General features: G+C 43.8%; 1 protein-coding gene across 1 annotated transcript in view; it reads right to left on the bottom strand.

Moving 5' to 3' along the window:
• Positions 1-3907, bottom strand: part of LOC140913612 (cytosolic phospholipase A2 epsilon) — a 54726-nt gene extending 50819 nt beyond the window's left edge. The window contains exons 1-2 of the mRNA XM_073350338.2: positions 3763-3907; positions 2957-3043 (exon numbers count right to left, since the gene is read on the bottom strand). Coding sequence (XP_073206439.2) covers positions 2957-3043; positions 3763-3858 — 183 coding nt within the window. The 5' untranslated portion in view covers positions 3859-3907. The remainder of the gene's footprint in view (positions 1-2956; positions 3044-3762) is intronic.
• Positions 3908-19065: the final 15158 nt, after the last annotated feature.

The raw sequence follows: 19065 nt of genomic DNA, 5'->3' as shown, positions 1-19065 counted from the left end.
AGTGCACATTTATAATACTCCAGATGCAAAGAAGGGAAGATAGTAGAAGGGATCTCTAGGAGGACAGAGTTAGGATATTTTCGATACCCTAACTGCGGATGTCCATGTGACCCAGCAATCTGTTGGTGCCAACTGGCAGAGGACACAGGATGCATAAGCGTTACAAGGGGCACCTGGTTCTGGTATGTGTGTATGGCGTTATGTATACATACTGAAAATTATATTCTTAAGGTCTGTGACTTGGGGCTGGCCACCAAACAGTGAGAACAGGTTTCTTTCAGCCAGAAGATGTTTATCTATCAGTCTGCCTACATGTGAACTGAGTATTGTATACTCACAACGAATGCCTAAGTACAGCCTGCGCCAAATGCTAATCAAGTGATTTCAAAGTCAGCAGGGGAGATCCTAGACAGGAAAACACAAGCAGTGGGTGGTTATCCTGTTTGCAAGCAAGACGATGGCTTTTTGGACTATCACTGTAGAGACAGAGATAAAACTCTGAATCTTTCCACTGAGGAGTCGAGAGGACAGCATGGGGTCTCATGAATGGAAGGTCACAGCTGACTGTAATACACCAGACCGGATTTTGGGTGCGCTTTGGCTCTATATTACAGGACGATGTCTCATTAGTTAAGTTCAGGTTTGGATATGCACCTCGTGATTTTATTTTATATGTAACCCTTTGTTTCTAATATTTTATTTGCTATCATTTGACTATTTGTCTTTGTTAAATAAACTTATATTTGATTTCTTTATGAACAAATCTAGGTGTCAGGCGTTATGCAGAGCTGTGTTCTCCAGCGAACGGTAAGCTGCAGTGTACTATTCCTTTGGGAACAGAGGATCTGGGAATTCTGTGAGTGTCCAGTGGATCTGGGGCTGGGCACTCCAGGGAGACACTCTGAGCACCAAAGTGTGCCTACTGTTAACCTGTTAAGAGCAAGCAGGGCCTGGGGAGGCCTGGAAGGCCATGCTTATGTTGCCAGAGGCTCTGGGTAACCACCACAGTCATGCTTTGAAATTTTGGGGGTATCAGCAATTTAATTCTAAATTCTTTTAATCTAGTTTAGATCTGCTATGGAGAAGGTCTAGTTTGACCTTCTTCATTGCAGTCTATAGAATTTTACTTTGTGGTTCCCAATCATGCCCAATAACTTGACGCTGAACTATAGATATCTTTTAGAAAGACATTCAATCTTGATTTAAAGATTTCAAGTGATGACAAATCTACCACACCCTCGGTAATTTGTTCCAGCGGTTAATTACCCTTATATTTATCCTTTGCATTACACCTGCAAATACCCCAGTAAAAATTTGCCCCTTAAGCATACTTTCATTGTTGTAATTGATTGATGTTATTTTGAACAAACTGAATGGTTATTACAGCTGGTCAAACTATTTGTGATGAATTCAGTACCCTTTTTTGAATCAGGTTTCAGAGTAGCAGCCGTATTAGTCTGTATCCGCAAAAAGAACAGGAGTACTTGTGGCACCTTAGAGACTAACAAATTTATTAGAGCATAAGCTTTCGTGGGCTACAGCCCACTTCATCGGATGCATAGAATGGAACATATAGTAAGAAGATATATACACACACATACAGAGAAGGTGGAAGTTGCCATACAAACTGTAAGAGGCTAATTAATTAAGATGAGCTATTATCAGCAGGAGAAAAAAACTTCTGTAGTGATAATCAAGATGGTCCATTTAGACAGTTGACAATAAGGTGTGAGGATACTTAACATGGGGAAATAGATTCAATATGTGTAATGACCCAGCCACTCCAAGTCTCTATTCGAACCCAAGTTAATGGAATCTAGTTTGCATATTAATTCAAGCTTAGCAGTTTCTCATTGCAGTCTGTTTTTGAAGCTTTTCTGTTGCAAAATTGCCACCCTTAAGTCTTTTACTGAGTGGCCAGAGAGGTTGAAGTGTTCTCCTATCGGTTTTTGAATGTTATGATTTCTGATGTCAGATTAGTGTCCATTTATTCTTTTGTGTAGAGGCTGTCCAGTTTGGCCAATGTACATGGCAGAGGGGCATTGCTGGCACATGGTGGCATATATCACATTGGTAGATGTGCAGATGAACGAGCCCCTTATGGCGTGGCTAATGTGATTAGGTCCTATGATGGTGTCACTTGAATAAATATGTGGACAGAGTTGGCATCGGGCTTTGTTGCAAGGATAGGTTCCTGGGTTAGTGTTTTTGTTGAGTTCTATGCAAACAAATCCAGATGTGTGTGTGTATTCATTATTTAGACATATACATATAGGCTAAAATTGTTCAGTGAAATTACCAATTTTCTCTGAGTATTCATTAGTTGTGTTGCATGATTCGTTATCAAAGTCAAATGGCATTATTTCTGCTCCACAACTGGATGTCTCAAACTTTTTAAACAGTAGAATAACAAAATTCCAGCATGACTTTTCAGATAATCATTTGTGAAATTTACAGAATTCATAAATATTTTCATTAATATCAGCTGACCATCCACCAAATGAGCAACTTGTGATTCACCAAATATCCTGGAAATCGAGGTTTAAGCACCCAAAAGTCATTTAAGCACCATGTCATGAAAGTAATACACGTGATCAGAGATGACTCTATTGAAGCTGATGGGGTGGCATCTACTTACACCACTGCTGAATGTGACTCAGAGTCAGTAACAAGAAATATTTTTGAGAAGAAATTCCACCTTTTATGAGGAATGAAGGTAGCGAGAGAGGGGACATTTTCCATGCATCAAATCAAATGCAAAGAGAAATACAGAGAGCAATTTTGAAATTCCCAAAATGAAATAAGATGTTTCAAATGCTAAACCCAAGGAAGTTTCACCCACGAAACTTGAATTGTTGTCATGAGTTGTCAATTTAAATTGATATGCGATTATGTCCCAACCTTTCCTCCCTCCAGCTAAACGAGCTTGGTTTTGAAATCCTCGAATTTACAGTACCTTAAATTCAGTATTCTCCTGCGCTGCACAGTGACGCCCATGCTTAGTTTTGACATTTCCCAAAGGATTTGTTTTAATGTTTAGATCCTGAAAAGAGAAGGGGAAAAAATAAAAACATTGTCAAGCTTTATCATGAGTTCATAGTTGCTGAACCCCCAAATTGGAATGGCTGTTCATTATGACCCACTATGTTTCAGTACTCACAATGGTGTCCCTACCACCTGGTCATTTTGCACAAACATGCTTTAATTGGCATAAGTGGGGTGCAAACCCCATGTAAGTGCCACCCTTTTCTATGAAACAATGGAGGAAGACTCCTCTCAGCTGTGGGACATCAAAGCAACCACAAACCTGCTTCCTGTAGACTAACCCTGCAATAAAGTTTTGCTTTTTATCTCAAATCTCAGTTCTGTGCTTCCTACTTCCTCTACTTATATTTAAAATAAAAATAAAAATGATGAAAAATGCAAAACAAAACAACACAGATGAGCTGAATTCCTAATCACTCTCTCTTCTTTTGTTTCCCTTCCTTTACTTTCCCCATCGCCTGGTACCATGTCTCGTTTAGACATCAAGGATGACATCTTAGCTGCATTGAAGTCAATGTAAATTTTGCCCTTGATTTCAGTGAAGCCAGGATTTCGCTCTTCAGGCTGGGACATATTGTCTTGCTTCCTGTCTGGAAAGAATCCTGCACAGCAGCTGGTACATAAATACTATAATAAGGCAGGACTCGTACTACCTGCTTTGTGCTCTACACATCTGAATTCAAACCTTAAACAAATTTGGCGATAGGGCTTTCTTACCTGAGATGAACTGGCACATGCTGCCTTTTTGATCTCTGTTGCAAGCAAGTCATATGTTACTACTGGCACATGAGCCGGCAGTGGCTCCTGAAACATGTTTGCAGTCTTTACAGTGGTAGGAGTCAGTGAGAAGTTGTTTTATAAATTGACTTACAGCTCCACCCATCTCATCTCTGCAAGGAAAGATGGCCCCTCCCAGCCTCCTCCCACTACTATAGAGTGTGATTGAATGCACTGGATGACTGTAAACTGGGAAGATTTATTTTGCAGCTATATTGGGCAATAGAGCCAGTAGGAAATTTTCCAATGGAATTTTTTTCGACTGTAAAATGCTGATTTGTCAAAATGGAAATGGTCTGCAGAACCATCTTGTTTTCAGCAAAATTTGGACAGAAATCATGCAGGTTTCTGAGGGAAATCTGCCTAGTTTCCTGAAATCTGAGCTGTCTCCTCTGCAGCCCATGTGGTGGGCTGCCAGTGGAACTAGGACCCTGGGGGGATACATCTAGTACAGCAAGTGGCAGCCTGCAGCAGCAAGTCCCAGAGTCTGGGTTGAAAGACTCAGGCTCGGGCTCAGGCTCTTAAAAATAGCAGTACAAACGCAGCAGCTCGGGCTGGAGCTCAGGTTCTGAAGCCTAGCGAGGTGCTGGGCTTCTGAGCTCCAGCCCAAGCATGAGTCTGTGCAACTATTTTTTGCATCATAGTGCAAGCCCAAGTCTATGGACCAAAGCACTGAGACTTATTGCTGCAGGCTGCCACTTGCTGTGTAGACATACCCTTGAAGCCCTGTTCTTTGGACTTGCAGGCTCCTGGCTTCTCAGCATCCCACAAGGTGGGCATCTGGAGCCCTGGGCAGCTTGGGAGCCTGGGAAACATTTCACAAAGCTCAATACAAAAGGGATTGTTTGCTTTTTTTCCAAACCCAATTTCAGAACCCCCTATTCCACAGGGAATATTGAAATTTTAAGTTTTCATTCTGATGTGGAAAGAAAATTTCTCCAACATTTTCAAATTTCCCACAAAACGGGAATTCCAGGCTCCAAGCAGCTCTAGCAGGCATGGGAGACCAGACCAAAAGGGTCCCCCATTCTTTGTAAAGCACTTTTAATCTAACAAGATCCGAAAAACCTTCTCTCGGTGTCTGCATTTGTCTGTAGAACGAAATGCAGCTATCTTTGTTGTGGAGCGAATTAAACAACCCCCCACCGCCCCAGTACTCACAATAGAGGAGGGGAAATTTAGGCTGAGTACGTTTGGTCAAATCTCTGCTAGACCGAAAGGGCAGGTAAATGAATAACATTGAAGCAGACAGAAGCTCAGTTTTTAAGGTCTCCACAGAAAGGCAATGTAGTAGGATCAGATTTTACGAAGCAGGAATTAATTATTATTATTTTATTTTGCAGGAGGCCTGTTAGCTAAAGTAAATTCAATAAAAAAATTAAGCTATATGCAATTTCAGGTTTATTAGAAGGTTCTTGTTCAACCAAAAGAACACAAACAAAAAGATCCACCACAATCTCTGGGCATATGCAATTTAAATTAAAAAAAAAAAAAAAGCCAACTTCACAGACAGAACTCTCTATTAACCCAGTACGTTCTTCTGCTTCTAGAGTTCCTTGCCCTGGCATTTAGGCAGGCATGCATACCTACATACATAGATCTCGCTATCCAGTATAAAAGTAGCCAAGCCATCCCCCTGTTTAAGCTTCTCAGCACTCTAGGTTCAGCGGCACCTGATTGCCTCAGCTCGTGGACGCTCCCAGCAGAACCTGTAAGAACTCCTGCTGGAACTGAACTCATAAACAGCCAGGCCATAATCTGACTTTGTGGGGCTTCCCTATAGGAGCACTACAAAGACAGAGTGCCCCGTGATTGTAGAGCACCCTCCAGGGGGAAACAAAGACCTGTGCTCCGATTATAGGCAGTTGACCAGGTATCCCCAGGTTGGTCAGTCCGGTAGAATGTTAGTGCACATAGCAACATATGCACTGAAACCCTGATGAGCTGGCTAGCCTGTCCACTGTGTTAAAATCAGTGGGAGCTGGGTGTATAGGAGCTTTTGAAAATCCCAGTAGGTGCCCACCTGCATCTTTAGGTGCCTAGATACCTTTAAAAACCTGGCTCTACAGCCCTGGCCCTGACATAAGTAAATGAAGCATACAGGTTGAGTGCCACATCCATCACAGCTAAGATCACACAAAATCCCTGGTTGCAGCCCTAGCACAGGGGCAATTAAATAGACCAGACAAGGGTATGGCCATGTCCTTCATAGTTAGGCCAGCACACTCACATATCACATGCAAGTACTATGTGTAAATATGAGAAGAGAAAAGTTAATTTTAAATCTTCCCCCAGCTTTTAATTTACAATATACAATTTCTAGCAGTTATTTCTGAGGCGAAGCCTGACTAGAGATTTGGTAAAAGAATGGGTTTTAAACGTCCAAAACATTCCCAAATCCTAGTGATCCAGTGTGTCCTAATTGCACAAGATGCTTCTACTCTCTCCCTGGGAGAATTAAAGACTCTGGTGGCTCGCGCTATGCCTCTGAGGCTATGTCTACACTTGGAGACGGGGGTTCCCAGCTTGAGTAAACACCCTCATGCTAGTTTTCAAGCATGCTAAAACCAGAAGTGTACCCATGGGCTCACAGGCAGTGGCAAGCTAAAGCAAGGGCTACCCGCTCTGAGTGTAAACCCACCCAGCCCCAGTGGATGTGTATGCAGGGTGGCTAGCCCATACCCCTGCCCGTGCCACCACAGCGACCCTACTATACGCTAGAGCTAGTGTTGGTACTCGAGCTGGGAATCACACCCCTAGCTCCCAGTGTAGATGCAGCCTGAGAGAGAGTGGGGGCTAGGGTGACTTTAAGCCACCTTGGCACCTTCCTGATCCTGCACTGGGCTCCGCTGCGGCCTCTGGCGTAATTTAGATAACTCTGGAGGCCCGTCTAAGATATGGCAGGCTGTCTGCAGCTGCCTAAAATATCGCCGCTGTGCCCGTGACATGCTCCTCCAGCACCCAGCCCCACACTCACGATGCTTCCCGTGACAGTACTTAGAAGCTGGCCCTCAGAAGGCAGCCTCGTGACAATGGTAGGAACAAAGAGCAAGTGCCGGCTATGAGTGAATTTTGCAAGAAACAAATAGGCTGAAATACATTTGAATGAAACAGGCCTTGAACACTCTTCAGTAATGAACACACTGGTAAAAATCCAAGTCTGTTCACGAACGCTGCCTGAAAAGAAAAAGATGAAATTCTCTAAATATTAGTTTGCCACAAATAGTTCCCTCATCTCTAATATATTTCAGTTTCCTCTCCATGTCTTGTATCATTACCATTTATCATCTGTAACTCTGAAGAACAGTAGCAATTTGTTTTAAAAGATATATGGACATATTTCTGTTTGCTCCCCAGAGATGCTGAGCATCAGCAGCTCCTGTTGACTTTAATGGGTGTTGTGGAAACTCAACACCTTTGAAAATCCGGCCTGATCCAAAGCTTACTGAAGCAAATTCAAATCTTTTCACTGACTACAATTAGCTTTGGATCAGGCCCTTAATGACTATCCCTCAGCATCCAACCAAGAGTGCAGGCCCAATCTAGCAAAGTACTTAAGTACATCTTAACTTTAAATTCAAGTCCTGTTGTTTAAATGCTTTGCCAGATTGGAGGTTTAATAGTCTTCTCAGTGCCTCCTCAAACACATGAATATTGAATAATTATAAACAAAGAGGCACAGCATATCCACAGCACTGAGTTTATGCAATTTCTTTGGATTCTTGTCTATATCTTGTAAAACTGCCTTTTCTAGCCCTTTCAGGAAGCCTGAAAAAGACATTATAAACCAGTATCATACCTTTGCCTTGGAATCTGTTAATATCATTGATGTCAACTTATAAAATGCTGCTGAAGTATTTTTGACACTTCTAAAATGACCTCTCCCGTTATTTCTAATGCAGATAGAATCTCAATTAAAAATCCCTGAAATTATTAACACTATTACAGAACTCTTTTCACTTTCTTCATTGGCCTCTGTTGTACTGAATCTTGTTGTTTTTAAAGTATATATGTTTACCGATAAATACAGAGATCAATGTGTATCCACAGCAAATACGTGGGTATTTTTTATGTATGACTGATACCAGCCAGGAAGTATACAAATATTTGATGCAACACCACTGCTGCACCAAATACTTGTAATCTTCCTTGTATATAATTATCACTCCTAAAACCTGTACATCTACTTGTATATTCACCTCCATATTTATAATAATAAATAAGCACGACTCATGCAGTTTTGTGTACATTAGGTACATGAATATTTGGTGTACAATTGTTATATTCACAAGTGTTATTTATTCAGTAAACAAATAAGAGACTGACACAATTAACGATGTATTATGTTGCTATATCTCAAGGCTATTCGTGCTTGTTTTTGTTTCATTCATGTTACAATTACTGCAGTACATTGACTAAAGCAGAACACTTCTCAAATAAATTTTGGGGCAGTCTAATCCAAACTGTGATCTATTCCGTATCTTGTATTTCTCATATTTTGTTTCTCTACATTATCAGTGTACGGGTCATTCTTGTGAGTCATATGCTGATAGCGGCAAAGAGTCCTGTGGCACCTTATAAACTAACAGACGTATCGGAGCATAAGCTTTCATGGGTGAATGCCCACTTCGTCAGATGCATGTAGTGGAAATTTCCAGACGCAGGTATAAATATGCAAGCACGAATCAGGCTAGGGATAACAAGGTTAGTTCAATCAGGGAGGATGAGACCCTCTTCTAGCAGTTGAGGTGTGAACACCAAGGGAGAAACTGCTTTTGTAGCTGGCTAGCCATTCACAGTCTTTGTTTAATCCTGAGCTGATGGTGTCAAATTTGCAAATGAACTGAAGCTCAGCAGTTTCTCTTTGAAGTCTGCTCCTGAAGTTTTTTTTGCGGCAGGATGGCTACCTTTAAATCTGCAATTGTGTGTCCAGGGAGGTTGAAGTGTTCCCCTACAAGTTTTTGTATATTGCCATTCCTAATATCTGCTTTGTGTCCATTTCTCCTTTTCATAGAATCATAGAATATCAGGGTTGGAAGGGACCTCAGGGGGTCATCTAGTCCAACCCCCGCTCAAAGCAGGACCAATCCCCAACTAAATCATCCCAGCCAGGGCTTTGTCAAGCCTGACCTTAAAAATATCTAAGGAAGGAGATTCCACCACCTCCCTAGGTAACGCATTCCAGTGTTTCACCACCCTCCTAGTGAAAAAGTTTTTCCTAATATCCAACCTACACCTCCCCCACTGCAACTTGAGACCATTTCTCCTTGTTCTATCCTCAGCTACCACTGAGAACAGTCTAGATCCATCCTCTTTGGAACCCCCTTTCAGGTAGTTGAAAGCAGCTATCAAATCCCCCCTCATTCTTCTCTTCTGCAGACTAAACAATCCCAGTTCCCTCAGCCTCTCCTCATAAGTCATGTGTTCCAGTCCCCTAATCATTTTTGTTGCCCTCAGTTGGACTCTTTCCAATTTTTCCACATCCTTCTTGTAGTGTGGGGCCCAAAACTGGACACAGTACTCCAGATGAGGCCTCACCAATGTTGAATAGAGGGGAATGATCACGTCCCTCGATCTGCTGGCAATGCCCCTACTTATACATCCCAAAATGCCATTGGCCTTCTTGGCAACAAGGGCACACTGTTGACTCATATCCAGCTTCTCGTCCACTGTAACCCCTAGATCCTTTTCTGCAGAACTGCTGCCGAGCCATTTGGTCCCTAGTCTGTAGCGGTGCATGGGATTCTTCCATCCTAAGTGCAGGACTCTGCACTTGTCCTTGTTGAACCTCATCAGATTTCTTTTGGCCCAATCCTCTAATTTATCTAGGGCCCTCTGTATCCTATCCCTACCCTCCAGCATATCAACCTCTCCTCCCAGTTTAGTGTCATCTGCAAACTTGCTGAGGGTGCAATCCACACCATCCTCCAGATCATTTATGAAGATATTGAACAAAAGCGGCCCCAGGACCGACCCTTGGGGCACTCCACTTGATACCAGCTGCCAACTAGACATGGAGCCATCGATCACTACCCATTGAGTCCGACAATCTAGCCAACTTTCTATCCACCTTATAGTCCATTCATCCAGCCCATACTTCTTTAACTTGCTGGCAAGAATACTGTGGGAGACCATGTCAAAAGCTTTGCTAAAGTCAAGGAACAACACGTCCACCGCTTTCCCCTCATCCACAGAGCCTGTTATCTCATCATAGAAGGCAATTAGATTAGTCAGACATGACTTGCCCTTGGTGAATCCATGCTGACTGTTCCTGATCACTTTCCTCTCCTCTAAGTGCTTCAGAATTGATTCCTTGAGGACCTGCTCCATGGTTTTTCCAGGGACTGAGGTGAGGCTGACTGGCCTGTAGTTCCCAGAATCTTCCTTCTTCCCTTTTTTAAAGATGGGCACTACATTAGCCTTTTTCCAGTCATCCGGGACTTCCCCCGATCACCATGAGTTTTCCAAGATAATGGCCAATGGCTCTGCAATCACATCCGCCAACTCCTTTAGCACTCTCAGATGCAGCGCATCCGGCCCCATGGACTTGTGCTCGTCCAACTTTTCTAAATAGTCCCAAACCACTTCTTTCTCCACAGAGGGCTGGTCACCTCCTCCCCACGCTGTGCTGCCCAGTGCAGTAGTCTGGGAGCTGACCTTGTTCGTGAAGACAGAGGCAAAAAAAGCATTGAGTACATTAGCTTTTTCCACATCCTCTGTCACTAGGTTGCCTCCATCATTCAGTAAGGGCCCACACTTTCCTTGACTTTCTTCTTGTTGCTAACATACCTGAAGAAACCCTTCTTGTTACTCTTAACATCTCTTGCTAGCTGCAACTCCAGGTGTGATTTGGCCTTCCTGATTTCACTCCTGCATCCCCGAGCAATATTTTTATATTCTTCCCTGGTCATTTGTCCAATCTTCCACTTCTTGTAAGCTTCTTTTTTGTGTTCAAGATCAGCAAGGATTTCACTATTAAGCCAAGCTGGTCGCCTGCCATATTTACTATTCTTTCTACACATTGGGATGCTTTGTCCCTGTAACCTCAATAAGGATTCTTTAAAATACAGCCAGCTCTCCTGGACTCCTTTCCCCCTCATGTTATTCTCCCGGGGATCCTGCCCATCAGTTCCCTGAGGGAGTCAAAGTCTGCTTTTCTGAAGTTTAGGGTCCGTATTCTGCTGCTCTCCTTTCTTTCCTGTGTCAGGATCCTGAACTCGACCATCTCATGGTCACTGCCTCCCAGGTTCCCATCCACTTTAGCTTCCCCTACTAATTCTTTCCGGTTTATGAGCAGCAGGTCAAGAAGGGACTTTTATGTAGGGACTGTCCAGGTTGGCCGATGTACATAGCAGAGGGGCATTGTTGGCACATGATGGCGTATATTATATTGGTGAACATGCAGGTGAATGAACCTGTGATGGTGTGGCTGATTTGGTTAGGTCCTGTGATGGTGTCGCTGGTGTAGATATGTGGGCAGAATAGGCATCGAGGTTTGTTGCATGGATTGGTTCCTGAGTTAGAGTTACTATGGTGCAGTGTGTAGTTGCTGGTAAGAATATGCTTCAGGTTGGTGGGATGTCTGTGGGCGAAGACTGGCCTGCCTCCCAAGGCCTGTGAAAGTGAGAGATTGTTGTCCAGGATGGGTTATAGATCACTGATAACGCGTTGGAGAGGTTTTAGCTGAGGACTGTATGGGAAGGCTAGTGGAGTTCTGTTGATTTCTTTCTTGGGCTTGTCTCGCAGCTGGAGGCTTCTGGGTACGCATCTAGCTCTGTTGATCTGTTTCCTTATTTCCTCGTGTGGGTATCGTAGTTTTGAGAATGCTTGGTGAAGATCTTGTGGGTGTTGGTCTCTGTCGGAGGGGTTGCAGCAAATGCAGCTGTACCTCAGCGCTTGGCTGTAGACAATGGAGCGTGAGGTGTGTCTGGGATGGAAGCTGGAGGCATGAAGGCAGGCAGAGCGGTCAGTGGGTTTTCATTATAGGGTGGTGTTAACTGATAGGTTCATCAGCTGCTATTGTTAGTATGCTCTATAAATATCTTCGTTGTGTTGTGAATTTGGAGGAGGGGCTTCAAGAACATAAGAGGCTGTAGCTTTTGATGCATGCGTGACCAAAATGCATGGATCTGTGAAGATACCCAGAAAATGTTTTGGGGCCTACTTGCTCATACTGTCTCTAGCAGAAGCTTGAGTTGTTTACGATGTAACTGCACACTACAACACACATGAATAAACCATGTTTTACAGTTGCAAAGTAGCCAAACAAAATAGAAGAAATATAGACTAGGGAAGAGGTCACAGCTTGGATTAGACAGTTCCAAGATTGGTGGGAGATGTGCTGGACTTTAGCCAAATGAACAATAGGAATTGTGATTTTGAAGAAACAAACAACGCTTTACCTTGAGTTAAAACAACACGCTATTGTATGTACAAACATGTCAGTTTCCTATTTGTATAATGAAAGACCCTATGAGGATGCGCCATTTCCTTACAATAAGAAAGGGAAAAATCACAGGGAAAAGCAAGAGAAGCTAAGAATGTTTATTAGCTGGGAGAGAGGGAGATACAGCAAGCAACAACCAACTGCAAAACGCCCACTTTAGGGAAGCAAGGGCTTTTCTCTTCCAGATGTATAGGGCTAATTACCAGAAAGGCAAGCTGGGTGACCCTATATTGGAGACAGTCAGAAGTTATCAGGCACTCACAATGCATATAACAGTAGCCTCTATGTGCCGGATGGACAGGGATACAGGGGCAGAGTTATGGTTAGAATCTGAACTGTAGGATTTCCCAAAATTATTGTGTTTACTGGTTCATTTTGCTTTTTTAAACTGGACCAGCCTGTTAAGATTGTTTTGAAGGATGCAGAAGAGGGAGACAACCTTATATCTGCTTTAACAATTTGTCTGTATCTCTACTTCCATCTCTCACTTTCATTTTTTCTCTTTTCCATTTTCTTTCAGATTATCTGTTTTTTTTCTCCCATTTAATTCATCACCTCTTCATCTGTCTCTCCCACTTTGTCCTCTGTTTTTTCAGTACTTACCAGGTCTTCTCTGTCTCTCCTTTCCATTATCTCCTTTTCCAAAAGACCTTAGTTTTCCACCTCTGGCTCTAGGCTCTCTCTCATAACTATTTTCCTCCCCAGCCCACCTCAACCCCTTATTATTTCCCTCCATTGCCAAGTCCCCTCCATAACTCTCTTTTTCAATTTTCTTCAGGTATTGCTTATCCTTTCCCCCTCTTTCAGGTCTCCTGCCATTCTCCCCTCCATATAATTTTCTCCCTTGGGTCTTCCAAGTCTCTCTCCCTCTCTTTTTCCCCTTGCTTCTCCAAAGCAGTGAGAAACCCAGAATGTGCAAGTCTGAACAATGTGAGAGAGGCCAATGGTCAAACGGTAGATTTGGAGTCATGCACAGAGGTGCCAGATGAAGTCACCAGAGTGGATGAGATCATTCAAAGATAAGATATGGTGGAAGGAAAGAAAAAAGCCCTGGACAGAACCCTGTGGGACATCAGTAAAAAGGAAGAGAATTAGGTGTTGGAAAGCAAGTTGAAGGTGAGAAATCTGAGGTAACAAGACACTTCAAAGAATTTGGTCAAAGAGGAGAGAGATTGGGTGGTAGTTAGAGAGGGTTTTCTAAAGATAGGAAAGAGTATGGAATGTTTGAGGAGAGGAAAAGAAGCCACATGATAGAGAGAAATTAAGGATGAATAATAGGGGAAGGATGATAAATGGTGTGAGGAAGATCAGGATGTGCGAGAAGATGTTACCTGTTAATCCACCTACCAGAAGTTGAGAATGGGGAAGCTGTTTCTGGCTGAAAGGGAGGCACTCGTGCCCTCCCATTGCTCATTCTCTCTCAGGTTGCACGTTGGGGTATTATATGCAGGCAGATGGTTTTACATTTTTAAAAGTTTTTGTGTGAAAACATAACGTATTGTTTCCAATGGCATCTGTACAGGTGTCACAAATTCCAAATGACACCACAGACAGGCTCAGAGCTGGGTGCTGAGAAACTTATGGCCCACCTCACTCTTACTGTTAATAGCCTTTGCATCATCACTCTTTTCAGTATATAACAAGAAGGATGGAAGCAAAATGATACTATGGACCAGTGTGGACATAACTGTAGTACATGTCGCTTGTAAATTTCTTTATTTTCGTCCTAATCCATGACAGATGAACAGTTACCCAGAGCTATCCTCTGGGATCTCTCACAAACTAAGAAACAAATCCCAATGGTCACGCCACCCCCACCTCCCGCCCTGAGATCCTGCATGAGAGAGCCTGGAAGGTGATTAGAGGGATGAGGGAGCATGGGTGATGAGTGAACGTGCAAGTGGGGGAGGCTCGCCCCCCATCCCCTCCCCCTCTGCCCAAGGTCCCTCCTCCACTTCTGCCCCCGCTTCCCCCACCCGAACCTAGAGCACACATACTCCCACCCCATAGCCACACACCCCAGCCCTAGCGCACTGAGTGGGCACCACGGCCGGAGCGCCCCCAGTCCCAGAGCACCCAAAGCCCCAGAATGCTGGGTGGGTGGCATGGTCCCAGTGCCCCCAGCACCAGGTGGACAGACAGGCGGAATGGCGTGGCTCCAGCCCCAGCCCCAGCCCCAGCCCCAGGCCTGCAAGCAGTGGCCCCAGCCTGCCTGCCCTATCCTCTTGGCCACAGAAAAACGGGAAGGGAACTGGAAGCAGGCAGGAGGGGGCCTGGGGACAGAGCATGGGTGGGCCCACACCAGGCTATTTGGGGAGGCACAGCCTTCCCCTGCCTATGTTACCCGCCATCTATGTGAGGGAGCTTGGCACAGCCAGGGAGGGCAGGGGAGAAAGCCCGGGGATGGTATCAGTGGCAGGAGGAGTCTGGAGGGCGGCTGAGTGGGAACCTGGAGCAGCCTCCGTTTAGTCCCATCTCCCAACTAGCTTCCACGGTCCATTCCCCATTCTGTCTCCCCTTTTGCCCCAGCACCTCCGTTCTCTTTCCCCTTTTAGTGCCCCCTACTCTGTCCCTCACCTCCCAAGTTCCCACACCACCATCTCCCTGGTAGCAACATTCATTGACGGCCTTCTCTTCTCCAGTGTCTGGGCACCAGAAGGAACAGCGATAATGGAGGCAGACAGGCGATTTCAGATTTGGTGCCACAATGGTCCCTGAGAGATGGGAGGAAGAACTACATTTGTAGGCCTGCCAGATGCCTGAAATTGCAGCTGGGGCACAGGCGCAAGATGCATGACACTTGTCAACCCTGAATGCGTGCCTCTGCACTGAGACCTCGCTAGCCATTACCATGCTCTTCCTGTCATTTGGCCAAGCCCCTGCCTCATCAATCACTGCAGCTCTCGGAAGGCAGGCAGATGGTTGGTATCTGTTCCTTATTGTTGGTCACATTTCTTGATACTTCATTCTACCCTCAGCTTGACTCTCAGGAGCCCCCTCAGGCTCCATGGGGATTTGTCTTAAGTACAAATGATATTGTATTAGAACATGACTTTAAGGAGTCATGTTAACACGCTGCTGACCACTGCCTCGCACAGAAGGCAGACAAAGGCCAGTCACATTCAGCACTGTGTCAGCTAATTGTGGTTGAAGTTGCTATCAGTGGACTTTATGACTAGCTGATATTTTACTAACCATGACTTGTGATCAGGGCAGGGATGAAGTCATTGTCAGCATAGTGTTGGTGAGCCTGACTCTTCAAGATCATGTTCTAACACAATACAATTTTATCGGGAACAGTACTATCAATCATAAGAGATCAAAAATCATGAGTCAGACCCTCAAAAACCATGAGATTAAAAAAACCTTATGATTTTGGGCCCACTATTTTTTGTCTGCCTTTTGATTTTTGAGCTGCCCCTTCTGATCCCCAGTGTGTGTGTGGCAATTAGTGGTGCCCATTCTCCCACATTTATTGGGTGAGGTGATTTTGGTCCCTGGTGCAGGAGCTCTCACCCACACATTTGCCCATCCCCATCAGTTTTCTAGTGTAAGCTCATCCTTAATACAGCTTTGTTGTACAGTTGAATATGTTAGTTGCCTTGTAATGTCTCATTTTTAAACAAGTTTACAGTATACTAAATGTATTCTTTAATAATAGTTTTCAGTGTTCCATATTTATTGCACATATCCAATGTTAAAGTAGATTGAATATTCGTAGTGCATTTATCTTCACTTGACATCTGTACTTTATAAATGTGTGTAATTAATTTTGAAACAGTTTGATCTGCTGATTTTAAAGATATATTAATGTGTACTATATTTTCTAAACATCACGAAATGCTATTTATTTTCTTAAAATAAATTTAAATCTATTTCTAAATTGATTCAGTAATACAAAAATATTCTAAAAGTTCGCATTGGTTCAGTGAAGCTCAGTCAAGGTGTCCATGATATTGGTCATACTTTTGTTAACTTTGCTGGGATCTGGGATGACCACTTAGCTGAGATGAACTGCAATCTAAGGAAAATCCAAGTAGTCTGTGCATCTGAATTGGTCATTCGACAGAACACTTTGGCCCCTCCTTATGGTAAAAGTTATACAAATATCTTTCAAAAAATATTAAGGCACTTGGAATGGCATCTGTTTTTCCTGTTGTCTTTTCTGTTTGATTGTTGTACGCAATGCCTGAAGACAGGTTTCAAAGTAGCAGCCATGTTAGTCTGTATCTGCAAAAAGAAAAGGAGTACTTGTGGCACCTTAGAGACTAACCAATTTATTTGAGCATGAGCTTTCATGAGCTACATGAGCTTTCATGATGCATCTGATGAAGTGAGCTGTAGCTCATGAAAGCTTATGCTCAAATAAATTGGTTAGTCTCTAAGGTGCCACAAGTCCTCCTTCTCTTTTTGCGAATGCCTGAAGAGTTAGCCATCTGTTATTCTGCATGTTGTAGCTGGTCAATCACCAGCTTGTCAAAATCCTCTTCCTTTTACTGAAAGCTTTTTTAGACAATAAGGAGGAAAGCAACTGGTCCTGAGCTGTGTGCCCCACTCACTATGTCCAGTGACAGTACAATGTATTCAGAACTGCCTGCCCTGGCTGAGGGAAGCTGTAGTGATGTTGACAACTAGCCAGATAGCACTGTCTCTACCCCTTTCCCACTTCACCTCCTCTTCCTTGTCATGCTATTTCCCTGTTTCTGATAGTGCTATCCTTATGTCTCTCTTTCTTGGGGACTAGTAGCAGCAGCAGTGCCATTCTTGCCCATAAATCTCACGCTGTCACTGCCAGGAGCTGCCCAAGTCAGGCTGTGAACATGTGCCCGAACTTCCAGTTGTACATGTTACACAAGTTCACTGAACAAAAAAGTGTGCTGCCCTTGATCAGCTGTCTACCACATAGGCTTGGCCCTTTCTTTTCAGTTTTTAGTTTGTTTAAAGTTTCCCAGGAATTCATCTGTGCTTATTACAAAAATTTTAAAAGTGAAAATCAATGTAAACAATTAATGTCACAGTTTTCTGGGTAAATATCGGGCTTAGTATTAGGGGAACTGGAGGACAGAACAGCATTCAAGTACTTCTGACATGGCAGCTCAGTAACCTGGACAGCCCATCTCTTCTTCCAGAGGAGGCCTGGAAGCAGAACAGGTGGAGGAGTCCAGGGCTTCATCTCATCATGCTTCCTTCTCCATCACTTCTGCTTCCTGGAGCCACTATCTTTCCTTCCAGAGCAGGGAGTCAGGTCCAGGGGGATCCCCCTAGGGTCTGCCAGGTTACCAAGGCACCATCTTTCCTTCTAGAGTTGGGATCAGGGTTCAGGGAGTTCCAGCACTTTCAGGTGAAAAACTGGTAACAACCAAATAATAGCTTGTGCAAAACCCAGGACATTTTCAGTAAATAAATAAATAAATAAATAAAAACAGTAAGATCTTAAAACAAAGGTCCTTAGACATAGACTACAGAAGAAATACCAGGCCACCTCCATTGGCTCTGAATGGAGGCAGTAGTGAGGGGACCAAAACCGTGTGATGCAGCACACTTGAGCCAAGAGAAAGAGCATCCTCACTCAGCTAACTCAGCCCTGTCATTCACGGAGCCAGACTTCCATCACCTAGATTCCTGGAGCTGGGAAATGAGGATCCAAGGATGGAGCTACAGAGCTTGCAAATCTTGTAAGGGCAAAGATACCCAGCCAGTTAATCACGGTCTTTGCATTACTGAATTTTGTACAGAAAACTGAAAGTGTTGAACAGTTTTATTATCAAGTGTGCCAGCAAATATGGGAACAAATTGGAAGGGGCAGGGAGGTAGCAGAGAGAGAATTCAGTGAGTCAACCTGAGGCCTTACTGGCGATGGGTGGGACACCCGTGACCTTGGCAATATACCCAGTGGTAGCATGGAATCTAGTGCACATGACAAAGTCAGTGTTTAACGCTAGAAGGAACCACCAAACCATCTAGTCTGATCTCCTGCATATCACAAACCACCAAATCCACCCAGCACCCACATATTAAACCCAACAACCCAAATTAGACCAAAGAATTACAATTCACAGGAAACTAAACTGTTATGTCTGTCAGCTTAGAAAGCACCAGCCACAAGAGTGATTGGCCAGAGCTCAGTATTTCTCTATTTACTGACATCTGCTTTCTGCTGAGCATGTATGGAAGGCATACCTGTGAGGTGGAGAACTCTCATCCCCATATGAGAGTTCTCTGCCTCACAGAAGTCAAAAGTCACAATCCTCGCTTACATTAGCACACTATTCTAACGCTTCTCTTACCATCCAGTTACCTACAACTGTTCTCCCACAGAGGATAGTTAGCACAGAGGGGAATGTGGCATCCTCCCATATTGGACTATGAGCCTCTACTATTTCTCAAGGTCCACCTCCCTCTTTTGGCTTTTAAATATCAACTTTGGGCTTTTATGAGTTCTTTAAGTGTCATTCCTAGCCTAAGTTGTGCTGTGCCCAATGCCCACTCAAGACTGCATATGTCTATCTGCTGATATTTCAGCCTTTGCATTCATGAAGGGGCACAGTGCAAAAGAAGACAGTCCCACACTTATCATGAAATATTGTAAGTATATGAATAAAATCTCAGGACTGGATGACTTCTTCTCTCCTTTCTGTCTGCACTTGTGAAGCTGGGCGAGTTACATATCTTTTAGCTCATCCCACTCATGAGGTATGTATGTGCTGAATTTCTTTTGCCAGACTGCCAATGCTGTGCTGCCTGCTGCCCATCTTCTAGCCACTTCCAGTCACATACTTCTGTCACTGTTGTGCCTT

The sequence above is a fragment of the Lepidochelys kempii genome, chromosome 6 (genome assembly GCF_965140285.1).
Source record: "Lepidochelys kempii isolate rLepKem1 chromosome 6, rLepKem1.hap1, whole genome shotgun sequence".
Lineage (NCBI taxonomy): Eukaryota > Metazoa > Chordata > Testudines > Cheloniidae > Lepidochelys > Lepidochelys kempii.
This window is presented reverse-complemented; position numbering and strand designations above follow the sequence as displayed.